At 38.1% G+C, this 14,705-nt stretch overlaps 1 protein-coding gene across 1 annotated transcript in view; it reads left to right on the top strand.

Moving 5' to 3' along the window:
- LOC124358048 overlaps nucleotides 1-14,467 on the top strand; it is a 111,882-nt gene extending 97,415 nt beyond the window's left edge. Inside the window, exon 25 of the mRNA XM_046810329.1 lies at nucleotides 13,657-14,467. Within this exon, the coding sequence (XP_046666285.1) occupies nucleotides 13,657-13,981 (325 nt within the window). The 3' untranslated portion in view covers nucleotides 13,982-14,467. The remainder of the gene's footprint in view (nucleotides 1-13,656) is intronic.
- The last annotated feature ends 238 nt before the right edge of the window (nucleotides 14,468-14,705 follow it).

The raw sequence follows: 14,705 nt of genomic DNA on the forward strand, positions 1-14,705 counted from the left end.
AAAGACAAGTATTATAAGAAGCCATCAATGCAGGATTACAATCTAGCTTTCAACAGTCTAATTCAAGATTTTTTAAATAAACCACTTGAACAACTAATATGTTCCCCCATGGGGTGTACAAGAGATAAGATTTCAATTGATATTTTTTCAAAGAACTTGGTGCGATTTCAACAGATGACTGGAGCTAATGTAATACGGTTGTATATAATGAAAAACAATAAAACTCACTATGGAATAAGAAGAGCTTTCCAGAATTTTTCAATGAGTTACGCTCATCTATTGCAAGTTACTATATTCAAACTTGTTCGAGTGATGCTTTGAGTCCGTCTTCTAATCAAGATTTTCCACTATCTAACCCTGAAGAAGTTGATGAGACCAGCTTAAGGGCAGCACCAGTCAGCGAGGGGAATAGTCTGATATCTGTCTGTCCCTGACAGCCCTACTACACACCCCAGCCAGCAACCACAAGTGCAGTACAGTGAAGAAAGTGTTACTGAAAGGTCAAAACACTCTTTTAGTAATGTAAGAGACTCTATCATAAATAACACAAAAAATAAACCTGTTTTTTTAGAGAAAAATTTAAACCCCATATAGATACTAGCACTTTTGTTGTATTCCATCAAAATATAAGAGGACTTCAATCGTCTATAGAATCTCTCGAAATAACACTTGAAGAAATTAAACCTGACGTAGTTGTGCTTTCAGAACATAAAATGGTTCAATCAAATTTGGAAAGATTAAAAATATCAAATTATAGAATAAATTCAAGTTTTGCCCGTGAGAGATCTCGAGGTGGTGGTGTCATAATTTTGTCAAAAATACATATCAAATTTAAACCCATTGTCATTCATGAAATCAATCAAGTTCTCTCTGAAACAATTTTCGAATGCTGTATGGTAGAATACAAAGGAATTCTTCCAATAAAAAATTCCAAATTATTAATTGTAGGTTTTTATAGAAACCCAATAGCAAATAATGAATCAAAATCAATTGAAAAACTCAATAAAATGTTTAAAATTTTATTAAGAAAAAACTATAACATTGCTGTTTTAGGAGACATAAATATTGATGTGATGGAAAACAGCAGAAATGCTATGGATCTCGATAATATGTTAACGGCTAATGGGATGAGGTATTTGGTGGATTTTCCCACTAGAATCACAGATAGATCAGAAAGTACGATAGACAATGTGTTTACGAATATTGAAAAGAAATATGTTTGTGTTTCAGGGTTGAATACCCAACTCTCAGATCATGATGGTCAGCTATTATTTATAAGTTCAGATAGTAATATCTCTAAACCACCAATAGTAAAACTAGAATACTTAAGATTGTTTTCTGAAATAAATACTCATGGCTTCATACAATCATTAGAATGTGAATCGTGGATAGGGATGTATATGTCGGAACCTGACTGTAAATATGATATTTTCTATGATTTATTAATGTTTTACTTTAACTTTCATTTTCCTAGGAAGTTGTGTAGAAAACAAGGGAAAAATAAACCATGGATAACTTATGATCTGAAATTAGAAAAACAAAAAATAATAGAATTTAGCCAGTTAATCAGAAATTCAAAAAATAAATGTATGTCTTCAGAATTAAGGAAGATAAATAAGTCTTATAGAAAAAAGGTTTACGAACATAGAAAGAATCATTTTAATGAAAGGCTTAAAGTCTCTACTAATGTAAGTAAGACTATTTTGGGAAATTATTAACAATGAAGTCAGTAATAAAGAACCAAAAATTAACAATATTAAGATAAAAGTAAATGGTGAAACCATTGACAATCCTTTGACAGTTTGCGAAAATTTTAATAACTATTTCAGCAACATTGTAGAAAACAGAATTCTCCCAAAATTAAATTTTGATACATCTGACAAGCTCTGTTTTACTGAAAATAGCCATGTTATTAGCACAGAAAAATGTTTTCGATGTAAGCCGATTGATGAGGAGGAAGTAGAAAAAATAATTAACAATCTAAAAAACAAAAAAAGCAGTGGTTTTGATGAAATATCGATGAGTCTAATTAAGAAGGCAAAAAAACCATTAATTAAACCAATTACTCATCTTATCAATTCATCTTTTATTTTAGGTAAATTTCCATCAAAATTAAAAATGTCTAAAGTTATACCTTTTTACAAAAAAGGAGACAGAAGGAATGTTGAAAATTACAGGCCAGTATCACTCTTACCTTCCATTTCCAAAATATTTGAGAGAGCTATGTGTAATCAACTTGTAGATTATTTGGAAACAAATAATTTAATTCATAATTGTCAACATGGTTTCCGCAAAGGGAGATCAGTGACTACAGCAGCCACTTCCTTTATTGAATCAGTAATAGATGCTTTGGATTGTAATAAAAAAACTGTTGGACTTTTGATAGATCTTAGCAAAGCTTTTGATTCTATTTCTCACTCCAATTTACTAGAAAAATTATACAAACTAGGCATTAAAGGCAAATCTTATGACTGGATTAAATCCTACCTTGAAAACCGTAAACAGTTTGTTGAATTAACCTATCTTGATGGTAAAAATATCGTAAATCATTACAAATCTAGTGCAAAACTCATAAAACATGGTGTCCCTCAGGGATCAATTTTAGGACCAATACTATTTGTTTGCTATTTAACAGATTTTCCAGAACTCTGTTGTTCAAGTGGCATTTGCTTATATGCAGATGGCACAAGTATTAATATAAATGAACCTTCCTGGAATGATATAGAAATTAAATTGCATAAAATATTAACAGACCTTTCACAGTACTTTACCAAAAATAACTTATTGCTTAGTCTTGAAAAGACTAATCTCATCTCCTTTCAAAAAAGAAACATTAAAAATAAATCTGATCCAAAAATCTGTACAGGTGATTTTGAAATTAATCAAGTAAATGAAACAAACTTTCTAGGTTTGAAACTGGACCATAGCCTCAGCTGGGACGCACATGTCCAGAAGGTTATGTCAAAAATATCATCTGGTGTTTATGCATTGAGCAAATTAAGACACCTATGTGATCATAATACACTGAAAATCGTATATTTTTCTTACATTCATTCAATTATCAGTTTTGGAATCTCCTTATATGGTGCAACTAGCCAAAAAAATCTTGATTCTATTCTAAAAATGCAAAATAGTCTATTAGAATTATTCAGAACCTGAAACCAAAAACCTCAGTTAAAGAACACTTTTCAAAATTAAACATTCTTACAGTTTATGGCCTTTATGTTTACGAAGTAATTGTATCTTTAAAACAAAGATATCATGATCAAATATTTAATAGTGATTTTCACAAGTATTACACCAGACAAAGTAAAGATTTTGCCATTCCCACTCATCATTCGGCATTTTTTTGCAAGAAACCTCAGTATGTAGGAATTACATTTTTTAACAAAATTCCAGAACATATTAAGGCTGAATCATCATTCAATAAGTTTAAAAAAATACTTAAGGATTACCTAACAATCAAAGTATTATACTCTTTTAAGGAATTATAAATGCAATAAAGTAAAATTAGCCTAATTTTAAGAAATGTTGAATACTTAAGTTAATGACACTATTCAATGTATTGACTGTAATACCTATGAATAAAGAATTATCTGAATCTGAATCTGAATCTGGTGTTTACACTGGCCTTCAAACAATGAAACAGCTGTTATTGTATTGTGTAAATATACACTGCTTCCTCTCAATTTGCAGGGCTATTGTGTCGCTGGTGGCCAAAGGTGTTCTCTGTGTTGGGTCTGCAGTTTACAACCACATCCTGTCCCTTAGCTCACCAGGCCACTCTTATTTATCCTCACTATTTTCCAATCCTTATCCCGACATGGCTGGAAAGTGTTGCAATCTCTCGGTCAGATAAGGAACTAACTCGTTGTTAAGATTTTGTGTCCAAGTGTAGATGCTATAGTGTGTCCTATCAGTTTATTGAAATAGTAGTGCATTTGGTGAGCCAAACATCAAAATATAGAAATTAATTTATATTCTTTTGATATTAAAAACCTGCTTGAGGCTGATCATATTTTTATATTTAAAATAAAAATACTTTTAAATTAGGTGAAAAGTTGGCTTGAATTATACATACTACTTGGTACATTTACAAAAAAAGAATAACCAACTAATAAAACCAATTTTTGAACTTAAAGCTGATAAACGTTGATAGTGTTCGAGAATTGCATTGAAATCCAAGTGATGTAGAGCTCTGTAAATATGGTTCACAATGACATACATGGTAATACAATCACCGAGTGGACTAGCCGTACTTAGTGGCCTGCTGTAATGCTTCATCATTTGTTTCCAGAAGCCAACAAAAGAGAACCAAATTTATTAATAAAATACAAGTAAAACATTTCAAATGTAAATCCCTTTAAAGTTACCAATCATTTTAAAGAGTTTCCAACAGTAAACAAGTTATGAAAATTAGAGATCACCATCTTCCCTAACCAAATTGTGACAAGTCACAGAAACCGTTATCTAGCTTAGCCTCGTGTTCTATTCTATGGACAAACCTGGTCTTATTCGTTAAAGGGAGATGATTGATGAGTTAAATGAATACAAAAATATTTCTCTTCCATATGTCACTGATAAGAAGTTTATCTGTAGTAAATGACCTTGGTACTATGGGGTGTCCCAGCACTATCTGTCTTGTGGGTGGTTGGGTAGAGGGCTGTAGATCGGGCACACTGGGTGTAGTACGCCCCTGTTAAGATTTGTACAGGAGATTGCCTTGGTTGTTCTATGTTCTGGGTAGATGAGCTGGCAAGGGTGGTCAAGAGAGGCGTGGCAAGTATTGTCTAGACACTATCAGCCTTGTGGTTGGTTGGTTAGAGTGCTGTAGGTCAGGCACACTGGCTGTAGTACACCCCTGTGAAGATTTGGACAAGAGATTGCCTTGGTTGTTCAGTGTTCTGGGTAGATGAGCTGGGAAATGTTGTCAAGAGAGGAATAGCAATTAGTGTTGTCTAGACACTATTTGTCTTGTGGGTGGTTGGGTAGAGGACTGTAGGTCAGGCACACAGGGTGTTGTCGGCGTTGTGAAGATTTGTACAGGAGGTTGGCTTGGTTGTTCTATGTTCTGGGTAGATGAGCTGGCAAGGGTGGTCAAGAGAGGCGTGGAAAGTATTGTCTAGACACTATCGGTCTTGTGGGTGGTTGGTTAGAGTGCTGTAGATTGGGCACACTGGGTGTAGTACACCCCTGTGAAGATTTGTACAGGAGATTGCCTTGGTTGTTCTATGTTCTGGGGTAGATGAGCTGGGAAATGTTGTCAAGAGAGGAATAGCAATTAGTGTTGTCTAGACACTATCGGTCTTGTGGGTGGTTGGTTAGAGTGCTGTAGATCGGGCACACTGGGTGTAGTACACCCCTGTGAAGATTTGTACAGGAGATTGCCTTGGTTGTTCTATGTTCTGGGGTAGATGAGCTGGCAAGGTGGTCAAGAGAGGCGTGGAAAGTATTGTCTAGACACTATCGGTCTTGTGGGTGGTTGGTTAGAGTGCTGTGTAGGTCAGGCACACAGGGTGTTGTCGGTGTTGTGAAGATTTGTACAGGAGATTGCCTTGGTTGTTCTATGTTCTGGGGTAGATGAGCTGGCAAGGGTGGTCAAGAGAGGCGTGGAAAGTATTGTCTAGACACTATCGGTCTTGTGGGTGGTTGGTTAGAGTGCTGTAGATCGGGCACACTGGGTGTAGTACACCCCTGTGAAGATTTGTACAGGAGATTGCCTTGGTTGTTCTATGTTCTGGGGTAGATGAGCTGGCAAGGTGGTCAAGAGAGGCGTGGCAAGTATTGTCTAGACACTATCGGTCTTGTGGGTGGTTGGTTAGAGTGCTGTAGGTCAGGCACACAGGGTGTTGTCGGTGTTGTGAAGGTTTGTACAGGAGGTTGGCTTGGTTGTTCTATGTTCTGGGTAGATGAGCTGGCAAGGGTGGTCAAGAGAGGTGTGGAAAGTATTGTCTAGACACTATCGGTCTTGTGGGTGGTTGGTTAGAGTGCTGTAGATCGGGCACACTGGGTGTAGTACACCCCTGTGAAGATTTGTACAGGAGATTGCCTTGGTTGTTCTATGTTCTGGGGTAGATGAGCTGGCAAGGTGGTCAAGAGAGGCGTGGAAAGTATTGTCTAGACACTATCGGTCTTGTGGGTGGTTGGTTAGAGTGCTGTAGGTCAGGCACACAGGGTGTTGTCGGTGTTGTGAAGATTTGTACAGGAGATTGCCTTGGTTGTTCTATGTTCTGGGGTAGATGAGCTGGCAAGGGTGGTCAAGAGAGGCGTGGAAAGTATTGTCTAGACACTATCGGTCTTGTGGGTGGTTGGTTAGAGTGCTGTAGATCGGGCACACTGGGTGTAGTACACCCCTGTGAAGATTTGTACAGGAGATTGCCTTGGTTGTTCTATGTTCTGGGGTAGATGAGCTGGCAAGGTGGTCAAGAGAGGCGTGGCAAGTATTGTCTAGACACTATCGGTCTTGTGGGTGGTTGGTTAGAGTGCTGTAGGTCAGGCACACAGGGTGTTGTCGGTGTTGTGAAGGTTTGTACAGGAGGTTGGCTTGGTTGTTCTATGTTCTGGGTAGATGAGCTGGCAAGGGTGGTCAAGAGAGGTGTGGAAAGTATTGTCTAGACACTATCGGTCTTGTGGGTGGTTGGTTAGAGTGCTGTAGGTCGGGCACACTGGGTGTAGTACATTCCTGTGAAGATTTGGACAGGAGGATGCCTTGGTTGTTCTGTGTTCTGGATAGATGAGCTGGGAAATGTTGTCAAGAGAGGAATAGCAATTAGTGTTGTCTAGACACTATTTGTCTTGTGGGTGGTTGGGTAGAGGACTGTAGGTCAGGCACACAGGGTGTTGTCGGCGTTGTGAAGATTTGTACAGGAGGTTGGCTTGGTTGTTCTATGTTCTGGGTAGATGAGCTGGCAAGGGTGGTCAAGAGAGGCGTGGAAAGTATTGTCTAGACACTATCGGTCTTGTGGGTGGTTGGTTAGAGTGCTGTAGATTGGGCACACTGGGTGTAGTACACCCCTGTGAAGATTTGTACAGGAGATTGCCTTGGTTGTTCTTGTTCTATGTTCTGGGGTAGATGAGCTGGGAAATGTTGTCAAGAGAGGAATAGCAATTAGTGTTGTCTAGACACTATCGGTCTTGTGGGTGGTTGGTTAGAGTGCTGTAGATCGGGCACACTGGGTGTAGTACGAAGATTTGTACACTTGGTTGATGTTCAGCTCTTGGAAAGTATTGTCTAGACACTATCGGTCTGTGAGATTTGTACAGGAGATTGCCTTGGTTGTTCTATGTTCTGGGGTAGATGAGCTGGCAAGGTGGTCAAGAGAGGCGTGGAAAGTATTGTCTAGACACTATCGGTCTTGTGGGTGGTTGGTTAGAGTGCTGTAGGTCAGGCACACAGGGTGTTGTCGGTGTTGTGAAGATTTGTACAGGAGATTGCCTTGGTTGTTCTATGTTCTGGAGTAGATGAGCTGGCAAGGGTGGTCAAGAGAGGCGTGGAAAGTATTGTCTAGACACTATCGGTCTTGTGGGTGGTTGGTTAGAGTGCTGTAGATCGGGCACACTGGGTGTAGTACACCCCTGTGAAGATTTGTACAGGAGATTGCCTTGGTTGTTCTATGTTCTGGGGTAGATGAGCTGGCAAGGTGGTCAAGAGAGGCGTGGCAAGTATTGTCTAGACACTATCGGTCTTGTGGGTGGTTGGTTAGAGTGCTGTAGGTCAGGCACACAGGGTGTTGTCGGTGTTGTGAAGGTTTGTACAGGAGGTTGGCTTGGTTGTTCTATGTTCTGGGTAGATGAGCTGGCAAGGGTGGTCAAGAGAGGTGTGGAAAGTATTGTCTAGACACTATCGGTCTTGTGGGTGGTTGGTTAGAGTGCTGTAGGTCGGGCACACTGGGTGTAGTACATTCTTGTGAAGATTTGGACAGGAGGATGCCTTGGTTGTTCTGTGTTCTGGGTAGATGAGCTGGCAAGGGTGGTCAAGAGAGGTGTGGAAAGTATTGTCTAGACACTATCGGTCTTGTGGGTGGTTGGGTAGAGTGCTGTAGGTCGGGCCCACTGGGTTTAGTATACCCCTGTGAAGATTCGTACAGGAGATGAGCTGGCATGGGTGATCAAGAGAGGCGTGGCAAGTGGTGTCTAGACACTATTATTCTTGTGGGTGGTTGGGTAGGGTGCACACTGGGTGTTGTCAGTCTTGTGTCAGAATTCTAAAACTCTTGTATATCTACATGTTATATATATTTTGTAGGTTTATATTTCATAATTCATATATATAAATTTATGGTTAGTTTTTATTTTCGTAGACATTTAATGCCCTCTCGATGGTAATAGCTCTATGTAATAGTTGCTATAATGCATCTTAGTCTAGTGTTCTTAAATAAAGTTTGTAATTATGTTCATATACAAGACTATTTTATGAATAAGGAGATTATTCAATATATTACAAGACGATATTATGAGCCATTTTTTTGAGGAATAATAATATTCCTTCTGAGTGCTTATACTGTCAAATCAAGGTTATATTGTTTATTAATTAGCAATATTGACATAAGCAATATACTATGTTAGGTATATCTTAGGTAAATATATATATATTATGCCAAGTTGGGGTATGTTTTGTTTGTTGTCATAAACAAGCACGAGTGGTGTCCGACGCGTGGTTACAGCTCTGCGATTCCAGGCCCTAGAGTTCGCCAAAGCTGTGCACAAGTCAATACTCCCTTGTGCTAGTATTATAGACAGATATTGTGAGTGACACACAAAGATACGTTTGGCGTCTATCAGTCTGTGGCGTGGGAACAATGCTGGTAGTGCGGTTTGTGTCTGGTATACCAGGCTCTGTGCTGGGATGTGTAGGGAGTCTGAGTGCGTTTTGGTGGTTGTGTTCACACAAGTGTTTCATGTGTGATATCAGTGTCTTGTGCATTGGATATAACACACGGATTTTATTTTCTTTTTGTTACGTGATAACGTATACACTCTCTGAATTCACGTATGGTTTCTCTTATTGAATACTAAAATAGGTGTCTTAAATTCCTAAAGTTTATATCTTTGTTTTGGTTTGAGTAACTTACTTAACTTATTTACATATTCAGTAAATACATTCTACATTCATTATTATATACTAAATTAGTTGTCTTAATTTTCTAAAAGTTAGGTATTTACGGTTTTCTGACACAAAATCGAGATTTTGAAGTGCATTATTTCATCCCGTTAGATGTACTTCAGTCCCGTCATGGTTTGAGGTGCATTATTTCATCCCGTTACATGTACTTCAGTGCCCGTCATGGTTTGAAGTGCATTATTTCATCCCGTTAGATGTACTTCAGTCCCGTCATGGTTTGAGGTGCATTATTTCATCCCGTTAGATGTACTTCAGTGCCCGTCATGGTTTGAAGTGTATTATTTCATCCCGTTAGATTTACTTCAGTGCCCGTCATGGTTTGAAGTGTATTATTTCATCCCGTTAGATGTACTTCAGTGCCTGTCATGGTTTGAAGTGTATTATTTCATCCTGTTAGATGTACTTCAGTACCCATCATGGTTTGAGGTGCATTATTTCATCCCGTTAGATGTACTTCAGTGCCTGTCATGGTTTGAAGTGTATTATTTCATCCTGTTAGATGTACTTCAGTACCCATCATGGTTTGAGGTGCATTATTTCATCCCGTTAGATGTACTTCAGTGCCCGTCATGGTTTGAAGTGCATTATTTCATCCCGTTAGATGTACTTCAGTCCCGTCATGGTTTGAGGTGCATTATTTCATCCCGTTAGATGTACTTCAGTGCCCGTCATGGTTTGAAGTGTATTATTTCATCCCGTTAGATGTACTTCAGTGCCCGTCATGGTTTGAAGTGTATTATTTCATCCCGTTAGATGTACTTCAGTGCCCGTCATGGTTTGAAGTGTATTATTTCATCCCGTTAGATGTACTTCAGTGCCCGTCATGGTTTGAAGTGTATTATTTCATCCCGTTAGATGTACTTCAGTGCCCGTCATGGTTTGAAGTGTATTATTTCATCCCGTTAGATGTACTTCAGTGCCTGTCATGGTTTGAAGTGTATTATTTCATCCTGTTAGATGTACTTCAGTACCCATCATGGTTTGAGGTGCATTATTTCATCCCGTTAGATGTACTTCAGTGCCCGTCATGGTTTGAAATGCATTATTTCATTCCGTTAGATGTACTTCAATGCCCGTCATGGTTTGAAGTGTATTATTTCATCTTGTTAGATGTACTTCAGTGCCCATCTTGGTTTACAATTGAATTTAACAATATAATTAATCAATCAAACCGTAATCAAGTTAACCAGTCCCTCAACATTTGAATTATATTAAATTGGTAGTGTGTAAATTGCTCTTGTGTGACTATTCAGTGGTTTTACACACATAGTTATCAAAAATATAATGTAATGCATCACTGTTTGTTGATAAATCGTAAAGTAACTTGGTTTGTTATTTATTTTTGAGGTGGTCACTTTGCAAGCTGAAAGAAATCTCTGTAAGTTTTACAGAAGAAGTCATCTAATATGTTGAGGTCCCTTTGTATTTTACTTTAAATTCTCTTGTAGAATAGTTTCATTCTGGCAACATGTATTGCTGGTTCTGTTAATCTTCCCCTGTGGTATATTTCTATAGCTATGTCACTTCGTTTAATATTTTCTTGAACATAAAAGGTCCTCTAAATGGTGTTTAAAATTTATTATATGGCGTGAATTTAATTGTAATAGAATGATTTAAGGAAACAATCACTTATCAGTCCTGGGAGGAAGTGCTCACTGATTTGAACTTCACTTGCCCATACAGGATATCTCGCAACAAGCTTATATAACTGCATATGTATAACGACTTGGATTGTAGATATTAATATTTAGACATCCAAGATGATTAAAATTTTAAAAATTCCCAATCTTTTTTTCCCAAAATTTTAATTTAATTTAAGTTTTAATTAAAAAATGAACCAATGTAGCTTTAAAAACGCTACAATATGACAGAGAGATGAGTGAATGGAAGAAAGCCTTTACTGAAGCATGTGACAGATTTATTTTGACTGGATGATTGGAAGACAAAGTAGATTCAGTTCATAAATAAAAGCTTTGTAATCTCAAGCTTAGATCAATAAGGCAATCTGTCAACGAGAAATATATCTGAATCTGCAAACAAGAACAAAGCCATCTGTTAAATAATAAATGCTGAAAGAAAGACATTGAAATACTCAATAGACTCCAAAAAACTCAACTCTCAAATACTCACTAAAAGGAGCCAATGAAACAATCCAACATTTCTGAACATTTCAACAACTACTTTATCAATGTAGTCGAAGATACCTCGAAGGAAATAGTCCCCCCCCCCCCAAAAAATATACAACCCTTAATAATACTTTTACCGTTGAAGATGATCCTAGGATATTTGTTCCAACCACAATAAGCAAAGTTTAGGCGATCATCAGAGGAACCAAATCATCTCCTTTGGCTGGTGTGGAAGAAATCTCTTCAAGGATCATGAAACTTTGCGAGGAAGAACTGTTGGTTCCTTTGACCGATGTGATTAATGAGACTCTGGCACATGGAGTGTTTCCATTTGAAATGAAAATCTCAAAAGTAAAAAAAATGCAAAAAGATGAAATCAAGAATTACAGATTGATCTTGTTGCTTCCTACATTCTCAAAAGTCTTGGAGAGGGTTGTTTTAAGAAGACTTCACATCTTGAGAAAAATTACATTAATCTTGATGGACAGCATGGCTTTATTCCGGGCTGCTCGACAATAACAGCTCTTAGAGAGATTATTGAGTGCATAACTCATGTTTTGGAAGCTGTGAAAACAATCATCATCACATCCCTCAATCTGAGCAAGTCATCCGGTTGTCTCAATCACAATATGATTCTAGACATACTCAAACATCTTGGAGTTGTCAGAATAGCTCACTTTTGGTTTAAAAGCTATCTAAGCAGTCAACTGCAGCATGTGAAGTTAAAGGGCACCATCAGTGGTATCACAACTCTAACTAGATTGAAGCCACTAAATGTTAAGAGAGGAGTCCACCAGGGCTCGGTCTTAGGACCAGTGCTATTCGTTTTGTTCACAGCTGATCTTCCTAACTACAGCCATCATGTTTGCCGATGATACCATGCTCCTGTCTAGCAATAAAACAGCAGAACCACTGGACGTGAACAACTTCATTGCAGTGAGCTCGGGTCAAGACTACTGTATCAGCAATGATCTGGTCTTCAATAAAGACAAAATTCCACAACTAATTATGGGAAAGCTTAAAGATGAAGTCACTGGTGCTACTTACATTCAAACCCTGAGTTCAACAAAGCACTTGGGTGTGATCCTTGATTGCAAACTCTCTTGGAGTTGTCATGTTGACTCACTTTGCATGAAACTGAGCTCAGTAATTTCCGCCTTGAAGCTTATTCGAGCCATCAGTACGGCAGAAATGACAAGAACAAGCTGCCACGCCCTCTTTGAGTCCCATCTCAGATATGGTATAATATTCTGAAGAGGGACAAAGCAAAACTTGAAACAAACGATGGTGCTCTTCGATCCATGGCAGGTCTACAGCTTTCAAGAAATGGCAACATCCATGGCTACAACACAAGGCACAATATCCTTTCTATCCTGAGAACTTCTATTTTCTCAAAAAAGCCCTTATATGCTGGAGCAAAGCTAATTCAATATGCTCCCACAATCAATAAAGGAAGGCATTGAAGAAGAGGCTCTGGCAATGGCTTGAAGTCACTTCAATATACAGTCTAGACGAATTCACCACTCGTGTAAGACCTCATGTCAGTGATGACAATTGAAATACAAAAAAGTTGCATTAAAAATAAATTGTAATTATTAACTGTTATCTGTATCTGACATATGGCAGGTCCATGGTGTGTGCAGTAATCGATCGTGCATATTCCCCACTACATTTGTCAAGTAGCTAGTTTGCGCTGAGCTGCTGTCGCATAAACATGCCCTCCTTTATTGATTTTCCCGCCAAATTGAATTGAGGAGTGTTATTTGTTTCCTGCAAGCAGAAAGGAATAGTGCAGCAGAAATCCATCGGAGAACGTGTATGATTGTGCTTGATGGTTTTTTGCGTGAATCGTGTCAAAAGTTTGAAGATGGTCAAATTTCAAATTCATGGATCAATTAGAGAAATGTCAAAGCTGAAGCCATTCGATGATTTTTGTGAGTGCCAGTCAATATCTTTGGCTTTCTATGTACACCACTCACGTACTGTGCTGTGCGCCCCTTGGACCTGCCACATGTCTGGTCATCATGGTGCGAGTGCCAGTCAATATCTTTGGCTTTCTATGTACACCACTCACGTACTGTGCTGTGCGCCCCTTGGACCTGCCACATGTCTGGTCATCATGGTGTGAGTGCCAGTCAATGTCTTTGTCTTTCTATGTACACCACTCACGTACTGTGCTGTGCGCCCCTTGGACCTGCCACATGTCCAGTCATCATGGTGTGGGCCCTTGCAAGAAGATATTTCATTCAAAACTAAAACCAATTCTGCCTCATATATAATCAAAGAAATTTTAACACTTTCAGGCCCGGCAGTGTACATTAACCTGCTGCTAGTTACCTGCTAAACTCACATGAGGCTGAGAGTGTTAATCGTGATTATGTCAAACTTAATATTGTTTAACTGCAACAGGTTCAAAGAAGAATTACCGGAGCTCCAGCTAGAGCAGCGGCTCCCTACAATATCTCCGAAAAAGGTGTTGTTTGCTGAGCTCCCATCGGGTGAGTCCGTTTTGTACGTCGCATCAGACAACCCTGCATCACCCCTGGAGGTGTTCTTGTATCGAGGAATCCTGGGCTACCTGTGGTTTGCAGTGGAGGCCTCTCTTCCTTGCCCTGTGGATGTTCACGCTGTCACGGACCACGACCACAGGCACTTTGTCATTGTCACATCTGATAAGAGAGCTTGTGTGCTACAAGCACAATTCGAAGGAGAATTTGCGCCTTCCAAAATTTAAATATTTTGTAATGGGTTTTAAGTGTCTAATACAATTTATTTGGTAATAAAGCATTGTATAGTTGGAGAAGTCAAACATTATGTAATTCACCAGTATGTTTTAAAATGAAATTTAGATGTGTAATTTATTATAGTACTTGTTGTTCAATCTTTGTTACATTGTTTTAACGATCATAGTGTTAATTTACTGTAAAATCAAATAGCTACAGTAGCTTTTATTTCAAACTTTTGAGAATATAATATGTGTACACATTTGTTATATTTTGTAAATCACATATAGTTGATAGTTGTAAAGAAGCTGTATACAGTGTTTTGATACAACTAAGAATCGATTGCTATGCAATTATTTTGTATTGTTTGCCACAGTAACTAACATAACTTTAAGTATATTACTTATTTTGTTAAAATCTGTGATTTTATACAAGAAACTATTGATATATGTGTAAAGTATGTATTGTTATAAAAATAAAGCTTAATTAGAAAATTATAATTTAGTTACCATTATTGAATCATTATAACGTTGTAATCAGTTTACCCCCTGTCACTGAGATGTATCTTGTGTTATAGTGCAATCAGTTTACCCCCTGTCACTGAGATGTATCTTGTGTTATAGTGCAATCAGTTTACCCCCTGTCACTGAGATGTATCTTGTGTTATAGTGCAATCAGTTTACCCCCTGTCACTGAGATGTATCTTGTGTTATAGTGCAATCAGTTTACCCCCTG

This window comes from Homalodisca vitripennis, chromosome 3 (assembly GCF_021130785.1).
Source record: "Homalodisca vitripennis isolate AUS2020 chromosome 3, UT_GWSS_2.1, whole genome shotgun sequence".
Lineage (NCBI taxonomy): Eukaryota > Metazoa > Arthropoda > Insecta > Hemiptera > Cicadellidae > Homalodisca > Homalodisca vitripennis.